Genomic DNA, 25,136 nt, shown 5'->3' on the forward strand with positions numbered 1-25,136 from the left:
CTTTAAGCAATAAGGTATGAGGGGGTGTGGTATATGTCCCTTAGCCGTGGTATATTGGCCATATACCACACCCCCTCATGCCTTATTGCTGTTATAAACTGGTCACCAACGTAATTAGAGGAGTAAAAACAAATGTTTTGTCAGGTATACGGTCTGATATACCACGGCTGTCAGCCAATCAGCATTCAGGGCTCGAACCACCCAGTTGATATATATATGAACAGGTCTTTGTTGTAAAAGAGATTTGTCTCAATGAGAGAAGCCTGTTTAACTAAAGGAACAGGAATACGTCTGACCAGAAATGATTGAAATACACCCTTTCCTTCTCTGCTGCTGTTCCCCTGTTCCCACCTGTTCCAGAGCCCTCTACGTCTCTTTAAAGGGAGACGTACGGTAGGGGCCTGATCGGTTGTTTTTCTTCAACTGAACAGGAGCAGACAGTGTGGGAGGGGCTGGGTTGGACGACAGCTTATACCTCAAAATCAAATGTCTAATCCAATAGCTTGATAGGGAGCTTGATACTTCCGTCTACTCCGTAAAGGTCTTGAGCGCTCAGAGACAGTGAAGTCAAGAGATTCCAGCTGAGGCCACCTTCCCAAGTGGAAACCCAGAAGGTGTGAAAGGCAGACCTGGGTTCAAATACTATTTGAAATCGTTCAAATACTGTCGAGCGTTACCCTCCCTGAAGTGCCAGACGTGCAGATTTGGGACTATTCTACTGGTTGCATTGCGCATTGGCTAACTCATTCAAGCACAGTGAAAGTGATTTTTTTATTTTTTTATTATGATTTTCAGTAGTATTTGAACCCAGGTCTGGAAACTCACAAGGTGTAAAACTAAGGTGTAATGTTGGGCCAGAGTTTGTTAATTGGGTGAGAGATATCAACTGGCCTTCTGGCGAGAGAGTGAGAGAGTGAGAGAGTGAGTGAGTGAGAGAGTGAGAGAGTGAGTGAGTGAGTGAGTGAGTGAGTGAGTGAGTGAGTGAGTGAGTGAGTGAGTGAGTGAGTGAGTGAGTGAGTGAGTGAGTGAGTGAGTGAGTGAGTGAGTGAGTGAGTGAGTGAGTGAGTGAGTGAGTGAGTGAGTGAGTGAGTGAGTGAGTGAGTGAGTGAGTGAGTGAGTGAGTGAGTGAGTGAGTGAGTGAGTGAGTGAGTGAGTGAGAGAGAGAGAGAGAGAGAGAGAGAGAGAGAGAGAGAGAGAGAGAGAGAGAGAGAGAGAGAGTGAGAGAGACCCGACCCCAATAATAAGTCTTCTTCCGCTTCCTTAAACCACAGGCTTCCAAAGACACAGGTTGAACAACAACTTCCCTGGGCTACATGTGACAGGCTCAGAGCTTTAACCCCCTAAAGCTGATTGGTGCACCCTTGAGTCGAAAGTGTATAGTTTATTTTTATATTAATAAAATCTGTTAGAAACTTACGAGGTATTTTTTTTTCATTGAAAGCTGACATTCCGCTGAATAAAACACTATGTGGCTCGTCTAGCTCCGGGTATCACAGCCGACGTAAGGCGATGGCAGATTTACAGTTAATCTGGATTTCCCTAGACACGTCATGGGATGGTATTCTATCTTATCTTGACGTATACAGATCTACACTGTGTTACCCAATCACAGACTTAATTGTCACTTTGTCCTAGGACATCACACAACTAACAGGAAGTCAATTAGTGATTTCTCAGTTTCATATGGGCCACATGTGACAGGTTCAGGGCTTTAAATAGGGGGAACCTTAGCACATTCATAGTAACTGCACTGAGGCTAGGAAACATTGTCACCACCGATAAATCCACTATAATTGAGAATTTCAATAAGCATTTTTCTACGGCTGGCCATGCTTTCCACCTGGCTACCCCTACTCCGGTCAACTGCCCGGCATCCCTCACAGCAACTCGCCCAAGCCTCCCCATTTCTCCTTCACCCAAATCCAGATAGCTGATGTTCTGATAGAGCTGCAAAATCAGGACCCCTACAAATCAGCCAGGCTAGACAATCTGGACCCTCTCTTTCTAAAATGATCTGCCCGAAATTGTTGCAACCCCTATTACTAGCCTGTTCAACCTCTCTTTCGTATCGTCTGAGATTCCCAAAGATTGGAAAGTTACCGCGATCATCCCCCTCTTCAAAGGGGGAGACACTCTAGACCCAAACTGTTACAGACCTATATCTATCCTACCCTGCCTTTCTAAGGTCTTTGAAAGCCAAGTTAACAAACCGATTACCGACCATTTAGAATCCCACCATACCTTCTCCGCTATGCAATCTGGTTTCAGAGCTGGTCATGGGTGCACCTCAGCCACGCTCAAGGTCCTAAACGATATCATAACTGCCATCGATAAGTGACATTACTGTGCAGCCGTATTCATCAACCTGGCCAAGGCAGGCGACTCTGTCAATCACCACATTCTTATCGGCAGACTCAACAGCCCTTGTTTCTCAAATGACTGCCTCGCCTGGTTCACCAACTACTTCTCCGATAGTGTTCAGTGTGTAAAATCGGAGGGCCTGTTGTCCGGACCTCTGGCAGTCTCTATGGGGGAGCCACAGGGTTCAATTCTCGGGCGGACTCTCTTCTCTGTATACATCAATGATGTCGCTCTTGCTGCTGGTGATTCTCTGATCCAACTCTACACAGACGACACCATTCTGTATACTTCTGGCCCTTCTTTGGACACTGTGTTAACTAACCTCCAAACGAGCTTCAATGCCATACAACTCTCCTTCCGTTGCCTCCAAAAGCTATTAAATGCAAGTAAAACTAAATGCATGCTCTTCAACCGATCGCTGCCCGCACCTGCCCACCCGTCCAGCATCACTACTCTGAACGGTTCTGACTTAAAATATGTGGACAACTACAAATAACTAGGTGTGTGGCTAGACTGTAAACTCTCCTTCCAGACTCACATTAAGCATCTCCAATCCAAAATTAAATCTAGAATCGGCTTCCTATTTCGCAACAAAGCATCCTTCACTCATGCTGCCAAACATACCCTCGTAAAACTCACCATCCTACCGATCCTCGACTTCGACGATGTCATCTACAAAATAGCCTCCAACACTCTACTCAACAAATTGGATGCAGTCTATCACAGTGCCATCCGTTTTGTCACCAAAGCCCCATATACTACCCACCACTGTGACCTGTAAGCTCTCGTTGGCTGGCCCTCGCTTCATACTCGTCGCCAAACCCACTGGCTCCAGGTCATCTACAAATCTTTGCTAGGAAAAGCCCCGCCTTATCCCAGTTCTCTGCTGCCAATGACTGGAACGAACTACAAACATCACTGAAGCTGGAGACTCATATTTCCCTCACTAGCTTTAAGCACCAGCTTTCAGAGCAGCTCACAGATCACTGCACCTGTACATAGCCCATCTGTAAATAGCCCATCCAACTACCTCATCCCAAAACTGTATTTATTTATCTTGCTCCTTCGCATCGCCAGTATCTCTACTTGCACATTCATCTTCTGCACATCTATTCACTCCAGTGTTTAATTGGTATATTGTAATTACTTCACCACCATGGCCTATTTATTGCCTTACCTACCTTATCCTACCTCATTTACACACACTGTATATATACTTTTTCTACTGTATTATTGACTGTATGTTTGTTTATTCCATGTGTAACTGTGTTGTCGTACAGTATGTGTCGAAATGCTTTGCTTTATCTTGGCCAGGTCGCAGTTGTAAATGAGAACTTGTTCTCAACTAGCCTACCTGGTTAAATAAAGGTGGATGCAGGATGCAAATTTCTGTTTGAAAAAGCTAGCCTTTGCTTTCCTAACTGCCTGGTTCCTAACTTCCCTGAAAAGTATATCGCGGGAGCTATTCGATGCTAATGCAGTACGCCACAGGATGATTTTGTGCTGGTCAAGGGCAGTCAGGTCTGGAGTGAACCAAGGGCTATATCTGTTCCTGGTTCTACATTTTTTGAATGGGGCATGCTTATTTAAGATGGTGAGGAAAGCACTTTTAAAGAATAACCAGGCATTCTCTACTGATGGAATGAGGTCAATATCCTTCCAGGATGCCCGGGCCAGATCGGTGGGTTCATTGATCATTTGTGTGAGATTGAACTGCAACGCTCCTACTACCACACCCCGGTCAAAGGAACTTAAATATTTTGTCTTGCCCATTAACCCACAATCCATGTCTCAACATCTGGCTCTGGTAAGAAGTAGTGCACTACCCCATAGGGCTCTGGTCAGAAGTAGTGCACTACCTCATAGGGCTCTGGTTAGAAGTAGTGCACTACCCCATAGGGCTCTGGTCAGAAGTAGTGCACTACCTCATAGAGCCCTGGTCAGAAGTAGTGCACTACCTCATAGAGCCCTGGTCAGAAGTAGTGCACTACCTCATAGAGCCCTGGTCAGAAGTAGTGGACTACCTCATAGGGCTCTGGTTAGAAGTAGTGCACTACCCCATAGGGCTCTGGTCAGAAGTAGTGCACTACCTCATAGAGCCCTGGTCAGAAGTAGTGCACTACCCAATAGAGCCCTGGTCAGAAGTAGTGCACTACCTCATAGAGCCCTGGTCAGAAGTAGTGCACCACCTCATAGGGCTCTGGTCAGAAGTAGTGCACTACCCCATAGGGCTCTGGTCAGAAGTAGTGCACTACCTCATAGAGCCCTGGTAAGAAGTAGTGCACTACCCCATAGGGCTCTGGTCAGAAGTAGTGCACTACCCCATAGGGCTCTGGTCAGAAGTAGTGCACTACCTCATAGGGCTCTGGTTAGAAGTAGTGCACTACCTCATAGGGCTCTTGTCAGAAGTAGTGCACTACCCCATAGGGCTCTGGTCAGAAGTAGTGCACTACCCCATAGGGCTCTGGTCAGAAGTAGTGCACTACCTCATAGGGCTCTGGTTAGAAGTAGTGCACTACCTCATAGGGTTCTGGTCAGAAGTAGTGCCCTACATACAGCAGGGAACAGGAGTCCATTCGGGACCCATCCTGGGTATTAATAGAGAGGTTGTGTGTGTCTTCAACAGAACAACATTTTCTGACACTGATTCAAATGGCCGACTGGCTTAGTGTAACGACTCCACTCCCCTCACACATTACTACTGAAGGAGATACCCTTCCACACCTCACCTGGGTTCAATTAGGATTTGAGTTCTTTCAACAACAACAAAAAGAAGCATTTGAATGAGCCTGACTGGAGTGCCAGTTGACAGGGTTTTTGCCTCTTCCACTAGATCCATCACGCCAGGCGAGCTCAAATGAAGTGCAGTTAAAAAGAAAGAAAACAAATCATATTTGAACCCAGGCATGTTGCACACTCAAGAAGACATTAGTTTAAATGTTACTTTATTCCCCTATGGGGCTCACTGCTTTTAATGAACACTGGTCCAAACCCAGCGAGGAAACATTACAACATGCTGATTGGACTCCAATTGGACTCCAAACACAGACGGAAACCAATTAAAGGTGTTATGACTGGGTAGAAATTGTACATTATGTTCAAGTTCTCATAGAGGTCACGCTATAATTGTGACCTTTGACACCGAGCGATTCAGTTGCCTCCGAGGTCAGATGCGCTATGTTGCAACGTTCCTCTTCTGGTGTGAGGATATAGACAGTAGCACCTGCCATCAGCTCTAACTAACTTCCGATTTCTCTTTTTCTGTCCAGGAATTCTTGCATTGAGAATGTGATTCACTGTTAGCTCATGCAGTGTCAGTGAGAGCTACGGAAAAGTTCAGGAATAGCACTAAACTGTTGATATACACTGAGTGTACCAAACATTAAGAATACCTTCCTTATTAAGAAGGAAGGTATCACTCCCCCATTTTGACCTCAGAACAGCCTCAATTCGTCGGGTCATGGACTCTGAAAGGTGTCGAAAGCATTCCACAGGGATGCTGCCCATGTTGACTCCAATGCTTCCCTCCAATGCTTCCCAGTTAGCTGGATGTCCTTAGGGTAGTGGACCATTCTTGATACACATGGGTAAATGTTGAGCGTAAATAACCCAGCAGCGTTGCAGTTCTTGATACAAACTGGTGTGCCTGGCACCTACCACCATACCCCGTTCAAAGGAACTTAAATATTTTGTCTTGCCCATTCACCCACAATCCATGTCTCAACTGTCTCAAGGCCCTCACTAGCTTTAAGCACCAGCTGTCAGAGCAGCTCACAGATCACTGCACCTGTACATAGCCCATCTGTAAATAGCCCATCCAACTACCTCATCCACATACTGTATTTATTTATTTATCTTGCTCCTTTGCACCCCAGTATCTCAGTATCTCTACTTGCACATTCATCTTCTGCACATCAATCACTCCGGTGTTTAATTGGTATATTGTAATTACTTCGCCACCATGGCATATTTATTGCCTTACCTCCCTTATCTTACCACATTTGCACACACTGTATCATCTTTTTTCTACTGTATCATTGGCTGTATGTTTGTTTATTCCATGTGTGTGTTGTCGTATATTTCTAACCGCTTTGCTTTATTCTTGGCCAGCTCGCAGTTGTAAATGAGAACTTGTTCTCAACTAGCCTACCTGGTTAAATAAAGGTTAAATAAATAAATAAATAAAATCACCTAATCATGATCTTCAGTTTAGAATGCAAGTTGATTAATCAGCTGTGTTTGCTAGGGATGGAGAAGAAGTGTGAGACCAATCAGGCCCCTAACAGGTCATCTTTCAGCTTGCTTTCTAAAGTGAATACACTATACTTACACTACTTACGTTTGAAAACCAACATAACGGGACAATCTCAACACTCCCTGCAGTGTAATCCTTACAATTTGCTATTTGGTATTTTATCAGGATCCCTATTAGCTGTTGCAAAATGATCCACAGTACTGTAGTGTGTGGCTCATAACCACGGGAGGTTGGTGGCACTAGTGGTAATGACTGGAGCGGAATCAGTGGAATGGTATCAAATACATCAAACATATGGTTTCCATGTGTTTGATGCCATTCCATTCACTCCGTTCCAGCCATTATTATGAGCTGTTCGTTCCTCAGCAGCCTCCGGTGCTCAAAACAGGTGTACAAGGTCACAGTTTTATAGGTAGCCGGCCTTGTTTTGGAAGTTGGAACCATCTGATACTGGTGACATACAGGTGAAGGATCTTAATTTGAGCCAGTTTGCTACAGCAGGAAAATAATCCTGCATTAACAGGAAATGTGCATTTTTGTAGGGGTTGATACATTTTTAGGAAGAGAAAATCAGGTCAAAAATGTTAACATGGAAAGACTTTTAAGAAGCTTTTTTAACCCTAAAATACCTCAACTTTCTCCTGTAACAGGGTGATCAAATTAAGATTCTGCATCTGAAGCATCACAGTATAACTGCAACATTACATGCATGCTGTAGTTTAATCAAGGCTAAGTTGAATGCAAAAAGATGTATACACTCACTACTGTACGTCGCTCTGGATAAGAGCGTCTGCTAAATGACTAAAATGTAAAAATGATATTGACCACTGCAGTACCTCTAGGAATTGGTGAGAGCTCTAAGATTGCTCGACTGTAGCAAGAGGTGAAATCCAAGTGGGCCAACTGGGTAGAACTGGAATGTTCTTGTTTGTACAGTCACAGCCATTGTTCTTTTAACCCTGTATGGTCCTTTATAGGAAACATAACACTGCTTAGGACAGCTGCCTGCTGGGACTGGCCACGTGTGCTGCCAGTCATGTTGACCTCTCAGAGACATTTATTAAACGTAGTCAAACTATTAGCATTCCCCCAGGGCTCGACCCTACCAGGCCCACCCAGGCCCACCCAGGCCCTACCAGGCCCTACCAGGCCCACCCAGGCCCACCCAGTCCCTACCAGGCCCACCTAGGCCCACCCAGTCCCTACCAGGCCCACCCAGGCCCTACCAGGCCCACCCAGGCCCTACCAGGCCCTGCCTAGGGCCCACCCAGGCCTTACCAGGCCCACCCAGGCCCTACCAGGCCCACCCAGGCCCTACCTAGGGCCCACCCAGGCCCTACCAGGCCCACCCAGACCAACTCAGGCCCCTACATCCACCCCACACTCTGTCCTCAGCTGTTGTCAGGCCATCCCCAGGAGAGGGGGTCCAGAAGCAGGAGCTAGGCCCAGCCCAGGCCACACAAAGAGTAGCAGTGCCTGTGTGTGATTGTGTGTGTGGTGTTTACTCACCCTTTTGCCCTCTTTGCCCAGAGCCCCCGTCTGACCTGGCAACCCAGGGGATCCCTAGGGACAGAAGACAGAAGGGTATCAGAGCAGGGCTGTCATTTGTGTAAGGCCAGGCTATGGGTGTTGCGTTACCCTAGCTTCACGGTCTAGGCCTCTCATAGCACCAGTAACACTGGACACATAGCCTAACATTCCGCTGTTTGACACGCCATTGATATTCTGCTATTTGTTGAAATGTTGCTTCTGTATAAGAGAGAGAAAGGGGCTGGATGCTAGCCTGGTGCCAGATCTGTTTGTGCTATCATGCCAATGCCTTCCTACTCATTGCCATGCCAAAGAAAGATTGGCTCGACAAGGACAGCAATGGACCAGGCTAGCTGGATGGATTACTAGATAGGCTGGTTGGATGGCATTCAGTGTTAGAATGAGTGTGTCTCCAGCTTGTTTCTATGGACACAGATGTAAACTCATGGCCTCATCCCAGACCTGTTGCCAATGACAATATGAGTTAGAAAGGCAACACAAACAGATCCTGGATCAGGCTATGGGTTAACAGCTTGTTGCTTATAAAGCTGCTGTGGAGACAGATGTTAGAGCCACATGTTCTCAGCACACCAGTGGAGGCTGCTGACGGGAGGATGGTTCATAATAATGGCTGGAACAGAGCAAATGGAATGGCATCAAACACCTGGAAAACATGTGTTTGATGTATTTGATACCATTCCACTGATTCCGCTCCAGTCATTACCACTAGCCCGTTCTCCCCAACTAAGATGCCACCAACCTCCTGTGCAGCACAAAGACAGCTGGCTGCCTAGTTGGCTTAATTGGTGTATGAAAATACCTAGATTTGATTTCATTCAAATTTAATTGCTGGTGCTGGGCGTACCGTATCTCCAGTTAGGCCCGGTGGCTCCTGTCAGATGCAAAACATAGGTGTAAGACTGGTTACATAGGTGTAAGACTGGTTACATAGGTGTAAGACTGGTTACATAGGTGTAAGACTGGTTACATAGGTGTACGACTGGTTACATAGGTGTAAGACTGGTTACATAGGTGTAAGACTGGTTACATAGGTGTACGACTGGTTACATAGGTGTACGACTGGTTACATAGGTGTAAGACTGGTTACATGGGTGTAAGACTGGTTACATAGGTGTAAGACTGGTTACATAGGTGTAAGACTGGTTACATAGGTGTAAGACTGGTTACATAGGTGTAAGACTGGTTACATAGGTGTAAGACTGGTTACATAGGTGTACGACTGGTTACATAGGTGTAAGACTGGTTACATAGGTGTAAGACTGGTTACATAGGTGTACGACTGGTTACATAGGTGTAAGACTGGTTACATAGGTGTACGACTGGTTACATAGGTGTAAGACTGGTTACATAGGTGTAAGACTGGTTACATAGGTGTACGACTGGTTACATAGGTGTACGACTGGTTACATAGGTGTAAGACTGGTTACATGGGTGTAAGACTGGTTACATAGGTGTAAGACTGGTTACATAGGTGTAAGACTGGTTACATAGGTGTACGACTGGTTACATAGGTGTAAGACTGGTTACATAGGTGTAAGACTGGTTACATAGGTGTACGACTGGTTACATAGGTGTAAGACTGGTTACATAGGTATAAGACTGGTTAAATAGGTGTAAGACAGAGACAAAGTAGAGTTGCGATTCAACGGCTCAGACACGAGACGTATGTGGCAGGGTCTACAGACAATCACGGATTACAAAGGGAAAACCAGCCACATCGCGGACACCGACGTCTTGCTACCGGACAAGCTAAATACCTTCTTCGCGTGCTTTGAGGATAACACAGTGCCACCGATGTGTCCTGCTCCCAATAACTGTTGTCTCCTGTTCTCCGTGGATGACGGGAGGAAGACATTTAAACGTATTAACCTTCGCAAGGCTGTCGGCCCAGATGGCATCCTTAGCCGAGTCTTTAGAGCATGCGCAGACAAGCTGGCTGGAGTGTTCACGGACATATTCAATCCATCCCTATCCTAGTCTGCTGTCCCCACATGCTTCAAGATGTCCACCATTGTTCCTGTACCCAAGAAAGCAAAGGTAACTGAACTAAATGACTATCGCCCCGCATCACTCACTTCTGGCATCATGAAGTGCTTTGAGAGGCTAGTTAAGGATCACATCACCTCCACCTTACATGACACCCTAGACCCACTTCAATTTTCCTACCGCCCCAATAGATCCACAGACAATTAAATTGCCATTACACTGGACACTGCCCTATCCCATCTGGACAAGAGGAATACCTATGTAAGAATGCTGTTCATTGACTACAGCTCAGCCTTCAACAACATAGTACCCTCCTATCCTCCCTGTTCACCCATGACGGCATGGCCATGCACACCTCCAACTCAATCATCAAGTTTGCAGATGACACAACAGTAGTAGGCCTGATTACCAACAATGACAAGACATCCTACAGGAAGGAGGTGAGGGCCCTGGCTGAGTGGTGCCAGGAAAATAACCTCTCCCTCAACGTCAACAAAACAGGAGCTGATGGTGGACTTCAGGAAACAGCAAAGGGAGCACGCCTCTATCCACATCGATGGGACCGCAGTGGAGAAGGTGGAAAGCTTCATGTTCCTCGGCGTACACATTACTGAAACTGAAATGGTCCACCCACACAGACAGTGCTGTGAAGAAGGTGTAACAGCATCTCCTCAACCTCAGGAGGCTGAAGAAATGTGTCTTGGCCCCTAAAACCCTCACAAACTTTTACAGATGCACAATCGAGAGCATCCTGTCGGGCTGTATCACCGCCTGGTACGGCAACTGCTCCGCCCACAACCGTAAGGCTCTCCAGAGGGTAGTGAGGTCTGCACAACGCATCACCAGGGGCAAACTACCTACCCTCCAGGACACCTACACCACCCGATGTCACAGGAAGTCCAAAAAGATAATCAAGGACATCAACCACCTGAGCCACGGCCTGTTCACCCCGCTATCATCCAGAAGGAGAGGTCAGTACAGGTGCATCAAAGCTGGGACCTAGAGACTGCATAACAGCTTCTATCCCAAGGCCATCAAAATGTTAAATAGTCATCACTAGCCGGCTTCCACCCGGTTACTCAATCCTGCACCTTAGAGGCTGCTGCCGTATATACATAGACATGGAATCACTGGCCACTTTAATGATGGAGCACCAGTCCCTGTAATAATGTTTACATACTGCTGCACATACAGATTTGTGTGTATTGTTGTGAATTGTTAGATACTACTGCACTGTTAGATATTACAGCACTGTTGGAGCTAGGAATACAAGCATTTCACTACACCCGCAATAACATCTGCTAAATATGTGTATGTGTCCAATACAATTTGATTTGATTTGATTATGCCACAATATAAAGGCTCATATATGCTTATAACAAGTTATGAAGCATTATATCAGCAGGCTTTAAGTAAAGTGTTACCAAATTATTATTTTTTTAAATCAAACAAACAATGTTTTTAACATTTCAAATTACAAAGAATAGTGTAGAGTTGTCATTCACAATGATAATGTCCGTACGCCATCCATATTAGGAACTTCCATAGTTCTCCAACATAACTCCTGCAGTTGTCATTCCTCCTCTGACAAGGCCTCATATAAACTGCTGTATGCCTGGGTCTATTGTAAATCTGACCTAGGCAGGGCCATTGTTCCGTGACCAATTACATAATAAAAAGTGCACTTCATCAAATTGATTTGGATCAGGAGGAGGGTTGTTTTGCTTCATTTATGGTTTATTTAACAGCCTGTCAGAACAGCATAGAGAGGTACGTGTTGGTGGGTACATGAGGATATGAGCTTCAGACTCAGTGTACCACATAAAAACAATGAAATGTCACGGAAAATATGAATATACCTGATCTCCCTTGAGTCCCTCTTTCTCCACCTGAAACAAACAACAGAAAACAATGACAACTACAATATCAGTCTAATTGAAGACACATTATACACTATACAAAATAGTTCAATCAGAAGAACAAAACAGCATTGGTAGATTGATCAGGTAAGGTGGCAGGTTATGGTTTTTGTAATCTCGTAACAATTCTTTGATAAATCCTGCTATGAATGTGGGTCAGAAGGGACTGAGTCGAAGCAGTATTATTTGAACCCAGGTTAGGGCCTTTCACAGTCACTCCTACTGGTGTTGTGGGTGGAAGGGAGGGGAGCAGACAGTCAGACAGACAGGTATGCAGACAGACGGACGGACGGACGGACGGACGGACGGACGGACGGACGGACGGACAGACAGACAGACAGACAGACAGACAGACAGACAGACAGACAGACAGACAGACAGACAGACAGACAGACAGACAGACAGACAGACAGAGTTGTCTGTCTTCACAAACTACTGTCCACATCCAGGGCCACAGATCAACCGATCAGCTTACACATCCATCCCAAATAAGTGGTGTCCCCTTTCAATTGGCATCCTCGCAAAAACACTGATGCCTTTTTCTTGGAAGCAGCAGCTGCAGAAAATAGCCATTCATAACATGACATGTGTACAGAATGTGAAAGTCACTCACAGGCCCCTGTCTCTGTGCTTAAAGGTACAATCTGTAGTTTGTACATCCATTTTTGTACTTTTTTGGGGGGGTGATATATACCCATGATAACTTCAAATGCTTCATGAGCTGAGTTCAACTGTCGTACCCCATCAAACCCGCAAATATAAGCTTGTATTTTACTCAATTTTTTTGTAAACAGTATAATTGTAAACAAACACTGTACATCAGGGGTAGGCAGTTCCTGTTTATGATTTAATCGACCTGGAAGACCAGGTGTGTTGAATTTAGGCAATCACTGAACTGATGAATTAGCTCAGTTGGTCAGATGTGGTGCCTAGTTGGAACAAAACCCTGCAGTATCTGTGTACTCCAGGAACAGGGTTGCCTAGCCCTGCTGTATAGCTTCAGAAGATGGTTTAAACTATCATTTTGATCTCATGGATGGGCAGTCCTTGCATCCGCACAGTAGCTGTCCCTTAGCCGTTTACCAAAACTGTGGCAGGGTGGCGGCTTCATTGTTTTTTTGAATCACAGATTGCCTCTTTAAAACGGTGGACAGAAATCTATCGTTTAACAAGACGGCTGACAAGCTTTTGGTATCTGTGACAGCGGCTGTAAACATGAATGACAGCTAGGAAACGTGATGCTCCTCTATAAAACACAATGTTCTATCTCACAAAGTACTGCTTTACTAACTCAATTAATTCTCAATGTATACCATATGTACACAGTACTTGTGAAAGGGAAACCTTGGGTTAAACTGAATGGGGTATATCGGCTAGTTCATCTATACTACCATTTAGTAGCATTCAGTACGTGTTCAGTGATAGTACGTCCACTATCACTGCAATGTTGTTTACAAGTCTGTTGTGAGAAGACCTGGTAACGCCAACCATGGTGTTCTCGATAGCCAGGATAGAATTTCTGTTATCCTGATTCGTCTCTTATTAATGTATAATTAGCTAGACTAAATAGCTCGTCAACGCTGACAGTTTTGGGTTGGGGTTTGGTAAGTATTTGGGTGACATGAAAGGGTCGGTGTCACACACACTCTGCCTCGCTCCAGTGCTAATGGGACGTGGCAGGGCAGATAATTAGCTAACCACTCACAGTATACTCTTCATCTCCACCCATCACCTCCCCTAACAACACCAGCCAGGCCCTGTGTGTATTAGTGTGTGTGTGTACGTGCGTGGGTTCATGCATTGTTTGTGTGGGTGCGTGTGCGCATGTACGTGCATCTCTGTGAGTGTGTGTGCACCCATGCATGTGTGTGTATATTAATCTACCAGTCTCTGTCTAGGAGTTTCTAGGCTATGCTCCCACTAAGCCCCTTCTCCCCTGGGCTCATGTTAACAGAACTAGAGAGGACAAGCAGACAGTGCAGCCAGCCCAATTATAGGAGCACTATGCATGAAGCATGCTGAGGATTCTACTGGGATTCAGTAAACGCTGAGGGTCTACTGGGAGAGACTGGTGTCTGGAACTCCTAGACTGAGTTAGTGGGGAGGAGAAGAGAGGAGAGCAGAGGAGAACAGAGGAGAGTTGAGGAGAGGAGAGCAGACGAGAGGAGAGTTGAGGAGAGGAGAGCAGAGGGGAGGAGAGCTGAGGAGAGGAGAGCTGAGGAGAGCAGAGCAGAGGAGAGGAGACCTGAGGAGAGGAGAGGGGAGGAGAGCAGAGCAGATGAGAGGAGACCTGAGGAGAGGAGAGGGGAGGAGAGGAGAGCTGGGGAGAGCAGAGCAGAGTTGAGGAGAGGAAAGGAGAAGGGAGGAGAGGAGAGGGGAGGAGAGGAGAGGAGACCTGAGGAGAGGAGAGGAGACCTGAGCAGAGCAGAGGAGAGGAGACCTGAGGAGAGGAGAGTTGAGGAGAGGAAAGGAGAAGGGAGGAGAGGAGAGGGGAGGAGAGGAGAGGAGAGCTGAGGAGAGCAGAGTTGATGAGAGGTTTATTCTATTCCACTGAGACATTTATTTTATGTTGGTATTCTTACATTTTATTATTTCTTATTGTTGTTGCATTGTCCAGAAGGAACCTGCCAGTAAGCATTTAATTGGACAGTGTATACCATGTGTATCCTGTACATGTAATACCTACATGTTTCAAGCAGACCACCATAGTCCCTGTGCCCAAGAAAGCAAAGGTAACCTGCCTAAATGACTACTGCCCCGTAGCACTCACGTCGGCAGCCATGAAGTTCTTGAAAGCCTGGTCATGGCTCACATCAACACAATCATCCCGGAAACCCTAGACCCATTCCAATTCGCATACCGCCCAAAAAGATCCGCAGATGACCCAATCTCAATCGCACTCCACACTGCCCTTTCCCACCAGGACAAAATGAACACCTTTGTAAGAATGCTGTTCATTGACTACAGCTCAGCGTTCAACACCATAGTGCCCACAAAGCTCATCACTAAGCTAAGGACCTTGGGACTAAACACCTCCCTCTACAACTGGATCCTGGACTTCCTGACGGGCTGCCCCCAGGTGGTAAGTGTAGGCAACAACACATGTGCCACGCTAATCCTCAACACTGGGGCCCCTCAGGGGTGCGTGCTTAGTCCCCTCCTGTACTCCCTGTTCACCCAAGACCGCGTGGCCAAGCATGACTCCAACACCATCATTAAGTTTGCTGATGACACAACGGTGGTAGGCCTGATCACCGACAACGATGAGACAGCCTATAGGCAGGAGGCCAGAGACCTGGCAACTTGAGCAAGACAAAGGAGATGATCGTGGACTACAGGAAAAGGAGGGCTGAACACTACCCCATTGACATCGGCGGGGCTGTAGTGGACCAACAAACTATCATGGTCCAAACACACCAAAACAGTCGTGAAGAGGGCACGATTAAACCTATTCCCCCACAGGAGACTGAAAAGATTTGGCATGGGTCCCCAGATCATCAAAAAGTTCTACAGCTGCACCATCGAGAGCATTCTGTCCGGTTGCATCACCGACTGGTGTGGCAACTGCTCGGCATCCAACCATAAGGCGCTACAGAGGGTAGTGCGTACGGCCCAGTACATCACTGGGGCCAAGATTCCTGCCATCCAGCACCTATATACTAGGCGGTGTCAGAGGAAGGCCCCAAAAAGACTCCAGTCACCCAAGTCATAGACTGTTCTCTCTGCTACCACACGGCAAGCGGTACCGGAGCCCCAAGTCTAGGTCCAAAAGGTTATGTAACAGCTTCTACCCCCAAGCCATAAGACTGCTGAACAATTAATCAAATGGCCACCTCCCCTTTGTTTTTACACTGCTGCTACTCACTGTTTATTATCTATGCATAGTCACTTTACCCCTACCTACAAGTACAAATGAGCTCGATTAACCTGTACCCCCGTACATTGACTCGGTACCGGTACCCCCTGTATATAGCCTCATTATTGTTATTTTATTGTGTTACTTTTTTTCTTTGTAAATATTTTCTTAACTCTATTTTCTTAAAACTGCATTGTTGGTTAAGGGCTTGTAAGTAAGCATTTCACAGTAAGGTGAATGACAACAGCACCTGTTGTATTCGGCGCATGTGATAACTTAAATTTGACTAATAAAAGTTCAAAGTTGAGAGACAGAGTGAAGGAAACCATGTCATCAACTTCCCTCACACATGTAGGTCCACCATGGATGCTACCTGCCACCCCCTTCTCATCTCCTCCTGCCCTTCCCATCCTTCCCCCCAGAGCTCCAGACCAGACCTGCCTGCTCTCCACCATGCTCCAAGCCCCAGGAGAGGTGTGGAGAGAGGGGGTTAACCATGCTCATCTACCCCTGTCTAGCCTCTCCTTGCCTGACCTCCCAGACAGCACAGAGGTGGATGGTAATGTGACACTGAGACTGTTCACCTGAGCAGTTCCAAATCCCTCTCTCCTCTCCTCACCCCCCCCCCCCCTCATAACCTCCTCCTTCCCCTCATAACCCCCTCCTTCCCCTCATAACATCCTCCTTCCCCTCTCCTCATCCCCCCTCATTCCTCCTCCTTCCCCTCTCCTCATCCCCCTCATTCCTCCTCCTTCCCCTCTCCTCATCCCCCTCATTCCTCCTCCTTCCCCTCATAACCTCCTCCTTCCCCTCTCCTCATCCCCCCTCATTCCTCCTCCTTCCCCTCTCCTCATCCCCCCTCATTCCTCCTCCTTCCCCTCTCCTCATCCCCCCTCATTCCTCCTCCTTCCCCTCTCCTCATCCCCCCTCATTCCTCCTCCTTCCCCTCTCCTCATCCCCCCTCATTCCTCCTCCTTCCCCTCATAACCTCCTCCTTCCCCTCTCCTCATCTCCCCTCATTCCTCCTCCTTCCCCTCTCCTCATCCCCCCTCATTCCTCCTCCTTCCCCTCATTCCTCCTCCTTCCCCTCTCCTCATCCCCCCTCATTCCTCCTCCTTCCCCTCATTCCTCCTCCTTCCCCTCTCCTCATCCCCCCCTCATTCCTCCTCCTTCCCCTCATTCCTCCTCCTTCCCCTCTCCTCATCCCCCCTCATTCCTCCTCCTTCCCCTCTCCTCATCCCCCCTCATTCCTCCTCCTTCCCCTCATAACCTCCTCCTTCCCCTCTCCTCATCCCCCCTCATTCCTCCTCCTTCCCCTCATAACCTCCTCCTTCCCCTCTCCTCATCCCTCCTCATTCCTTCTCCTTCCCATCTCCTCATCCCCCCTCATTCCTCCTCCTTCCCCTCTCCTCATACCCCCTCATTCCTCCTCCTTTCCCTCATAACCTCCTCCTTCCCCTCTCCTCATCCCCCCTCATTCCTCCTCCTTCCCCTCATAACCTCCTCCTTCCCCTCTCCTCATCCCCCCTCATTCCTCCTCCTTCCCCTCTCCTCATCCCCCCTCATTCCTCCTCCTTCCCCTCTCCTCATCCCCCCTCATTCCTCCTCCTTCGCCTCATAACCTCCTCCTTCCCCTCTCCTCATCCCCCCTCCTTCTCCTCATAACCTACTTCCCCTCTCCTCATCCCCCCTCATTCCCCTCATCCCATCCTCCTTCCACTCTCCTCATCACCCCCTCCTTCCCCTCTTCTCATCCCCTCTCATCATCCCCTCCTTACGCTCTCCTCATCCCCCCCATGTGTGTGTGTGTGTGTGTGTGTGTGTGTGTGTGTGTGTGTGTGTGTGTGTGTGTGTGTGTGTGTGTGTGTGTGTGTGTGTGTGTGTGTGTGTGTGTGTGTGTGTGTGTGTGTGTGTGTGTGTGTGTGTGTGTGTGATTCATATGAAGACAGCTGCATAAAAGACTGCATACTTACACTGAGACCAGGCAGACCTTGAAGACCCGTATCGCCCTGTGGGAGAGAGAAATTATTGTTTTTTATCGTTGAACTCATTAGTCATTCATCAATTTATTGACTCTTATATAGATTTTTCCTCAGCACCTGTCATACACAACGTATAGTATAACACTGAACATCAAGTGACACACATTCAGACGATTCATTTTGAAAGGAAGGAATTGCTGTTATTCAATCATTCTCTTAAATTATGGCAGAGAGTATTACTACACTAAATAAATGTCTACAGAAGTTACCTTCACGTCTAGCCAAGCGGCGGTACTGGCGAGAGGGCTTGTGCATGCAGAGCTTTAAAGGTCAAAATGAACATCACCTTGTGTTACTGCTTTATTTAGCTGTGTGTTGTCCACCACAGCTGGGTTCATATACTACTTCACATCACCTTGTGTTACTGCTTTATTTAGCTGTGTGTTGTCCACCACAGCTGGGTTCATATACTACTTCACATCATTTCAAATACATTATCTGGGCTTGATTGAGCTTGCCTGGCAAAGCATAACTAAAGGAAAAGTTGCAAATAGTATCAGGAACCTATGTCTGGTCTTCATACCACGTCACCCTATTCCCTAGGAACCTATGTCTGGTCTTCATACCACATGTCACCCTATTCCCTAGGAACCTATGTCTGGTCTTCATACCACATGTCACCCTATTCCCTAGGAACCTATGTCTGGTCTTCATACCACGTCACCCTATTCCCTAGGAACCTATGTCTGGTCTTCATACCACGTCACCCTATTCCCTAGGAACCTATGTCTGGTGTGCTGCCCATCCTATTCCCTAGGAACCTATGTCTGGTCTTCATACCACGTCACCCTATTCCCTAGGAACCTAAGTCTTGTCTTCATACCACATGTCACCCTATTCCCTAGGAACCTATGTCTGGTCTTCATACCACGTCACCCTATTCCCTAGGAACCTATGTCTGGTCATCATACCACATGTCACCCTATTCCCTAGGAACCTATGTCTGGTCTTCATACCACATGTCACCCTATTCCCTAGGAACCTATGTCTGGTCTTCATACCACATGTCACCCTATTCCCTAGGAACCTATGTCTGGTGTGCTGTCCATCCTATGAAATGAAGACTGTTTCGGGACAGTCCTTTACGTCAGGCAATGTGTGTGTGTGTGTGTGTGTGTGTGTGTGTGTGTGTGTGTGTCAGTGTGTCCTTTCTGTCAGGCGATGTGGTGTGTGTGTGAGCGTGTGTGTGTCCTTTCTGTCAGGCGATATGCTGTGTGTGTGTGTCCTTTCTGTCAGGCGATGTGGCGTGTGTGTCAGTGTGTCCTTTCTGTCTGGCGATGTGGTGTGTGTGAGTGTGTGTGTGTGTGTGTCCTTTCTGTCAGGCGATGTGCTGTGTGTGTGAGTGTGTGTGAGAGAGAGAGGCAGGTGGATAACATGATGTTATCAGATCTGACAAAAGATCAAATAAGCATCGGCCTCAGAACATCACGTAAAAAGCATTTGCAGTGTTAACACAGAGACATCCATGACACATTGTTTAGTTAACGTGACAAGCCAGGTGGTCGATTCAGAGATGGAAGGTTTTCCCATGATGACAAAAGTAAACGTTAGCTCAATGTATCGCACACTTTCAACTACATTCTTCTCCACTAGTTTACTGTCTATTCTCACAAGCTGACTGTTAGTCTAGAGGACTTTACTTCTGCCATTAGGTACCAGGTAGTTCCCAACTGTGTAAACTCCTTTGAATGAAGTAGCAGGAAGAGAATAGTTTTCCCATGACACAACGTAAACAGCACCTCTCAACCCCCCCGTCTACTCTCCTCTGTTGTTTCTACTATCTATTCTCACATGCACAAGCTGGATATTTCTCCATAATATTATCTTCCTTCTCTAGAAAACTTTCCCTCTGCCTGATTTTCAATTAAAATATGTTCACTATCCATTGAATTATGGTTTGTAAGCATGTGTCCTTTTAATGAATACATGTGTCCTTTTAATGAATACATGTGTCCTTTTAATGAATACATGTGTCCTTTTAATGAATACATGTGTCCTTTTAATGAATACGTGTCCTTTTAATTTGCCAAACCTTATGCCATTAACCAATTAGGTCTATATGATCTGGAAAGTTAAGATTATTTATGACTGATTAGTTATTCATGACCATTTTGGTTGTATTCACAGGTGTCTCGCCCAAAATAGTCCTTCCTGCTTGGGAATATTGAGGTACTCATTACTGTTCTGACCCAAACATATAAATAATCACATTTGCCCCTCCCTCAGATAGCTCTACAAAATAGACTCATTTGGCTCTCTCTCTCTCTCTCTCTCTCTCTCTCTCTCTCTCTCTCTCTCTCTCTCTCTCTCTCTCTCTCTCTCTCTCTCTCTCTCTCTCTCTCTCTCTCTCTCTCTCTCTCTCTCTCTCTCTCTCTCTCTCTCTCTCTCTCTCTCTCTCTCTCTCTCTCTCTCTCTCTCTCTCTCTCTCTCTCTCTCTCTCTCTCTCTCTCTCTCTCTCTCTCTCTCTCTCTCTCTCTCTCTCTCTCTCTCTCTCCTTCAGAGAACCAAACAGATATCTCATTAAAACTTCAAGGCTGGAAGACTGTGCACCTACAATAACCCTACAATCATACAGCAGCTCCCTCACCAATAATGAAAGCGGAAATGAATGTGTGCATGCGTGAGTACCGTACGTGTTACAATATGGTAACTAATTAGAGAACGGAAAACATTCCGTCTCTTACAGAGCAAAGAAATCCCACTGTGGTATTCGATCATTTTTTTCTCCATATATTTTGAATTGCAATAAGAGGAATTTGCCTACCGTAATTCAAATTCCCTTTCAATGAACAGGCTATAAAAGAATGCTGATAATCAAGTCTCCACTGTATTTATGAATGCTTTAAATTCCCAGCTCGCTGGACCCATCTAGACTGTATTACTGTTCTGTCTGAGTTTTTTCAATGATGGTAAATGGTTCAACTTTTCATGTACCCATTTAGTGGTCTAATAATATGGTAATATTTAGACTGACCACCAGTGAGGCAGGAGGTTTTTAGAAGGGTGTGTCTGGTACTAATAATTGGCATGTCTGACTGATCAGAAATACTATATTGGACTCTGTACAATACTATAATCTGGGCTGGACAGCAGATCAAGTTTGCTATGATGATAGTAGTTCCTATCCAATGATGTTCAGCCTGTTTAATGAAATGACCAGTGGTCAAACAGATTGAATTCTGAAGTCAGAGGAACAGTCATGTGACCTGGGTGGTGCGCTTTGTTTCCTATCAAGAAGTTGAGAACATATATAGAGTACACAACTTTCTTTCTTTCTCTACAGTTGACTCTCCGTTAGTCAGCACCTAGCCTACAGTTGACTGTCTGTTAGTCAGCACCTAGCCTACAGTTCACTCTCTGTTAGTCAGCACCTAGCCTACAGTTGACTCTCTGTTAGTCAGCACCTAGCCTACAGTTGACTCTCCGTTAGTCAGCACCTAGCCTACAGTTTACTCTCTGTTAGTCAGCACCTAGCCTACAGTTGACTCTCTGTTAGTCAGCACCTAGCCTACAGTTTACTCTCTGTTAGTCAGCACCTAGCCTACAGGTTACTTTCTGTTAGTCAGCACCTAGCCTACAGTTCACTCTCTGTTAGTCAGCACCTAGCCTACAGTTGACTCTCCGTTAGTCAGCACCTACTCTACAGTTGACTCTCCGTTAGTCAGCACCTAGCCTACAGTTGACTCTCTGTTAGTCAGCACGTAGCCTACAGTTGACTCTCTGTTAGTCAGCACCTAGCCTACAGTTGACTCTCTGTTAGTCAGCACCTAGCCTACAGTTTACTCTCTGTTAGTCAGCACCTAGCCTACAGTTGACTCTCTGTTAGTCAGCACCTAGCCTACAGTTGACTCTCCGTTAGTCAGCACCTAGCCTACAGTTGACTCTCTGTTAGTCAGCACCTAGCCTACAGTTGACTCTCCGTTAGTCAGCACCTAGCCTACAGTTTACTCTCCGTTAGTCAGCACCTAGCCTACAGTTGACTCTCTGTTAGTCAGCACGTAGCCTACAGTTGACTCTCTGTTAGTCAGCACCTAGCCTACAGTTGACTCTCTGTTAGTCAGCACCTAGCCTACAGTTTACTCTCTGTTAGTCAGCACCTAGCCTACAGTTGACTCTCTGTTAGTCAGCACCTAGCCTACAGTTGACTCTCTGTTAGTCAGCACCTAGCCTACAGTTGACTCTCCGTTAGTCAGCACCTAGCCTACAGTTTACTCTCCGTTAGTCAGCACCTAGCCTACAGTTGACTCTCTGTTAGTCAGCACGTAGCCTACAGTTGACTGTCTGTTAGTCAGCACCTAGCCTAAAGTTGACTCTCTGTTAGTCAGCACCTAGCCTACAGTTGACTGTCTGTTAGTCAACACCTAGCCTACAGTTGACTCTCTGTTAGTCAGCACCTAGCCTACAGTTGACTCTCTGTTAGTCAGCACCTAGCCTACAGTTGACTCTCTGTTAGTCAGCACCTAGCCTACAGTTGACTGTCTGTTAGTCAACACCTAGCCTACAGTTGACTCTCTGTTAGTCAGCACCTAGCCTAAAGTTGACTCTCTGTTAGTCAGCACCTAGCCTACAGGTTACTCTCTGTTAGTCAGCACCTAGCCTACAGTTGACTGTCTGTTAGTCAACACCTAGCCTACAGGTTACTCTCTGTTAGTCAGCACCTAGCCTACAGTTGACTCTCCGTTAGTCAGCACCTAGCCTACAGTTGACTGTCTGTTAGTCAGCACCCCTACAAACAGTTTGGGGTGTACATCAGCTCATGCTATTTACTAATGTTTAAAACCAAACCATAGATGAGGGATTATAACTTACTTGATCACCTTTGGGGCCAATAGGACCTGAGTCTCCTTTTAAACCCTGGGAACAAACAAATACATCAGACACCTTTCTGTTGTCAATAAAGAACAAAGACAGACACCTTTCTGTTTGCCAATAAAGAACAAAGACAGACACCCTTCTGTTGTCAAAAAAGAACAAAGACAGACACCTTTCTGTTGTCAAAAAAGAACAAAGACATTAGACACCTTTCTGTTGTCAAAAAAGAACAAAGACAGACACCTTCTGTTGTCAAAAAAGAACAAAGACATTAGACACCTTTCTGTTGTCAAAAAAGAACAAAGACAGACACCTTCTGTTGTCAAAAAAGAACAAAGACATTAGACACCCTTCTGTTGTCAAAAAAGAACAAAGACATTAGACACCTTTCTGTTGTCAATAAAGAACAAAGACAGTAGACACCTTTATGTTGTCAATAAAGAACAAAGACAGACACCTTTCTGCTGTCAATAAAGAACAAAGACATTAGACACCTTTATGTTGTCAAAAAAGAACAAAGACAGTAGACACCTTTATGTTGTCAAAAAAGAACAAAGACAGTAGACACCTTTATGTTAGTCAACACAAAGACTACAATAGACATTTTTGCCAGTCAGCACCTAGCCTACAGTTTACTCTCCGTTAGTCAGCACCTAGCCTACAGTTGACTCTCTGTTAGTCAGCACCTAGCCTACAGTTGACTCTCTGTTAGTCAGCACCTAGCCTACAGTTGACTCTCTGTTAGTCAGCACCTAGCCTACAGTTTACTCTCCGTTAGTCAGCACCTAGCCTACAGTTGACTCTCTGTTAGTCAGCACCTAGCCTACAGTTCACTCTCCGTTAGTCAGCACCTAGCCTACAGTTGACTCTCTGTTAGTCAGCACCTAGCCTACAGTTGACTCTCTGTTAGTCAGCACCTAGCCTACAGTTGACTCTCTGTTAGTCAGCACCTAGCCTACAGTTGACTCTCCGTTACTCAGCACCTAGGACAAGCCACCCCTCAGAGCCTGGTTCCTCTCTACCAGGTACAGCCAGAAGAGGACTGGCCACCCCTCAGAGGCTGGTTCCTCTCTAGGTTTCTTTCTAGGTTCCTGCCTTCTAGGGAGTTTTCCTAGCCTCTGTGCTTCTACATCTGCATTGCTTGCTCTTTGGGGTTTTAGGCTGTGTTTCTGTATAAGCACTTTGGGACAACGGTTGCTGTAAAAAGGCCTTTACAAAATACATTTTACTGATTGATTGATTGATTGATTAGTGTTTTGGCTTGACGTGCTGTTGATATCTGTGTCCGCAGGTATCGGGGTCTCTGAATTGTCCAGGAAACTGTTTGTCAAATGTCTTTGTACTCAGAGTCAGTCTGATTCATAGACAACTACTGGTCCTGCAGGACTAAACAGAGAAGTACAGCAACATGACTCTGTGTAGGTGGTCCAATGAAAACACATTGTTTGACCAATAGTGTAGATAATCCTCTAAGAAAACCAATGTCTCTATGATAATCCATTCAAAAAGTGATAGGAGTTGCTACCCTTGGTCAAAATTAGGGTGACTAAATCAATGGAGGACAGAGAAGAAAAGTGGTCATAAATCAGGAGAATAGCATCGTGTCAGCTAGTCTGGATTACAGATTTTTGGAAGCAAACCACTCGATTTCGTCTCTACGTTATATTGGTATCGAACATGTCACCCTCCCTAGGAGAGGGGGTGACCTCGACAATTTATTGTTAAAATGAGAGGCTGCCTGGATCTTTAATTTAAAGACTCTTGCTCCCTTCGGTCTCAACATAGATTTTGATCTGAAGCCATTCTTGTGATTGTTGTGATTTTGCTGCTGTAAATGTTTGTAGGCTTATGTAGCCAAATTGTATCTATGATCGTACGCTATTCAAATGTTTTTTGTATGCTATTTTAATATATGAGAATTAACCAATGATATCAGGCCACACCCGGCCATGATTACAGACACCTGTGTGTGTCTTTTGACACTATATAAACGAGTCACCCAGCAGTGTTCGTCATTATACCCTGATGAAGACAGCTTGTCTGTCGAAACGTTGGACATAAATATTATTGCATCTGAGCTCCTAGAGTGTGCATTTCTCCTTTATTCTCTAAATATGAAAAATGGCCAAACTCTCTAAATATATAAATATATTTCTCTGGGCTTCAAGTTCAATGGTTAACCTGTAATCCAGAGGCGAAAGAAACACACACCTATTTAGGCGAGGTGCTGGCTAGCGGAGTGGAACACTTGAAAAATAGTGTTCTAATCGTCGACATTCAGTTAGAATGTTTCAATATTCCCCATGTTATGTAATGTTAACAGGAGCTAACACGGCTGTCATAGGATTCTGTCG

At 45.9% G+C, this 25,136-nt stretch overlaps 1 protein-coding gene across 1 annotated transcript in view; it reads right to left on the reverse strand.

Moving 5' to 3' along the window:
• Positions 1–25,136, reverse strand: part of LOC139562527 (collagen alpha-1(XIX) chain-like) — a 241,821-nt gene that overhangs the window by 142,902 nt on the left and 73,783 nt on the right. Inside the window, exons 14-18 of the mRNA XM_071380275.1 lie at positions 22,780–22,824; positions 17,902–17,937; positions 12,013–12,042; positions 9,012–9,038; positions 8,126–8,179 (exon numbers count right to left, since the gene is read on the reverse strand). Coding sequence (XP_071236376.1) covers positions 8,126–8,179; positions 9,012–9,038; positions 12,013–12,042; positions 17,902–17,937; positions 22,780–22,824 — 192 coding nt within the window. The remainder of the gene's footprint in view (positions 1–8,125; positions 8,180–9,011; positions 9,039–12,012; positions 12,043–17,901; positions 17,938–22,779; positions 22,825–25,136) is intronic.

Source organism: Salvelinus alpinus, chromosome 32, assembly GCF_045679555.1.
Source record: "Salvelinus alpinus chromosome 32, SLU_Salpinus.1, whole genome shotgun sequence".
In the NCBI taxonomy this organism is placed as follows: Eukaryota; Metazoa; Chordata; class Actinopteri; order Salmoniformes; family Salmonidae; genus Salvelinus; species Salvelinus alpinus.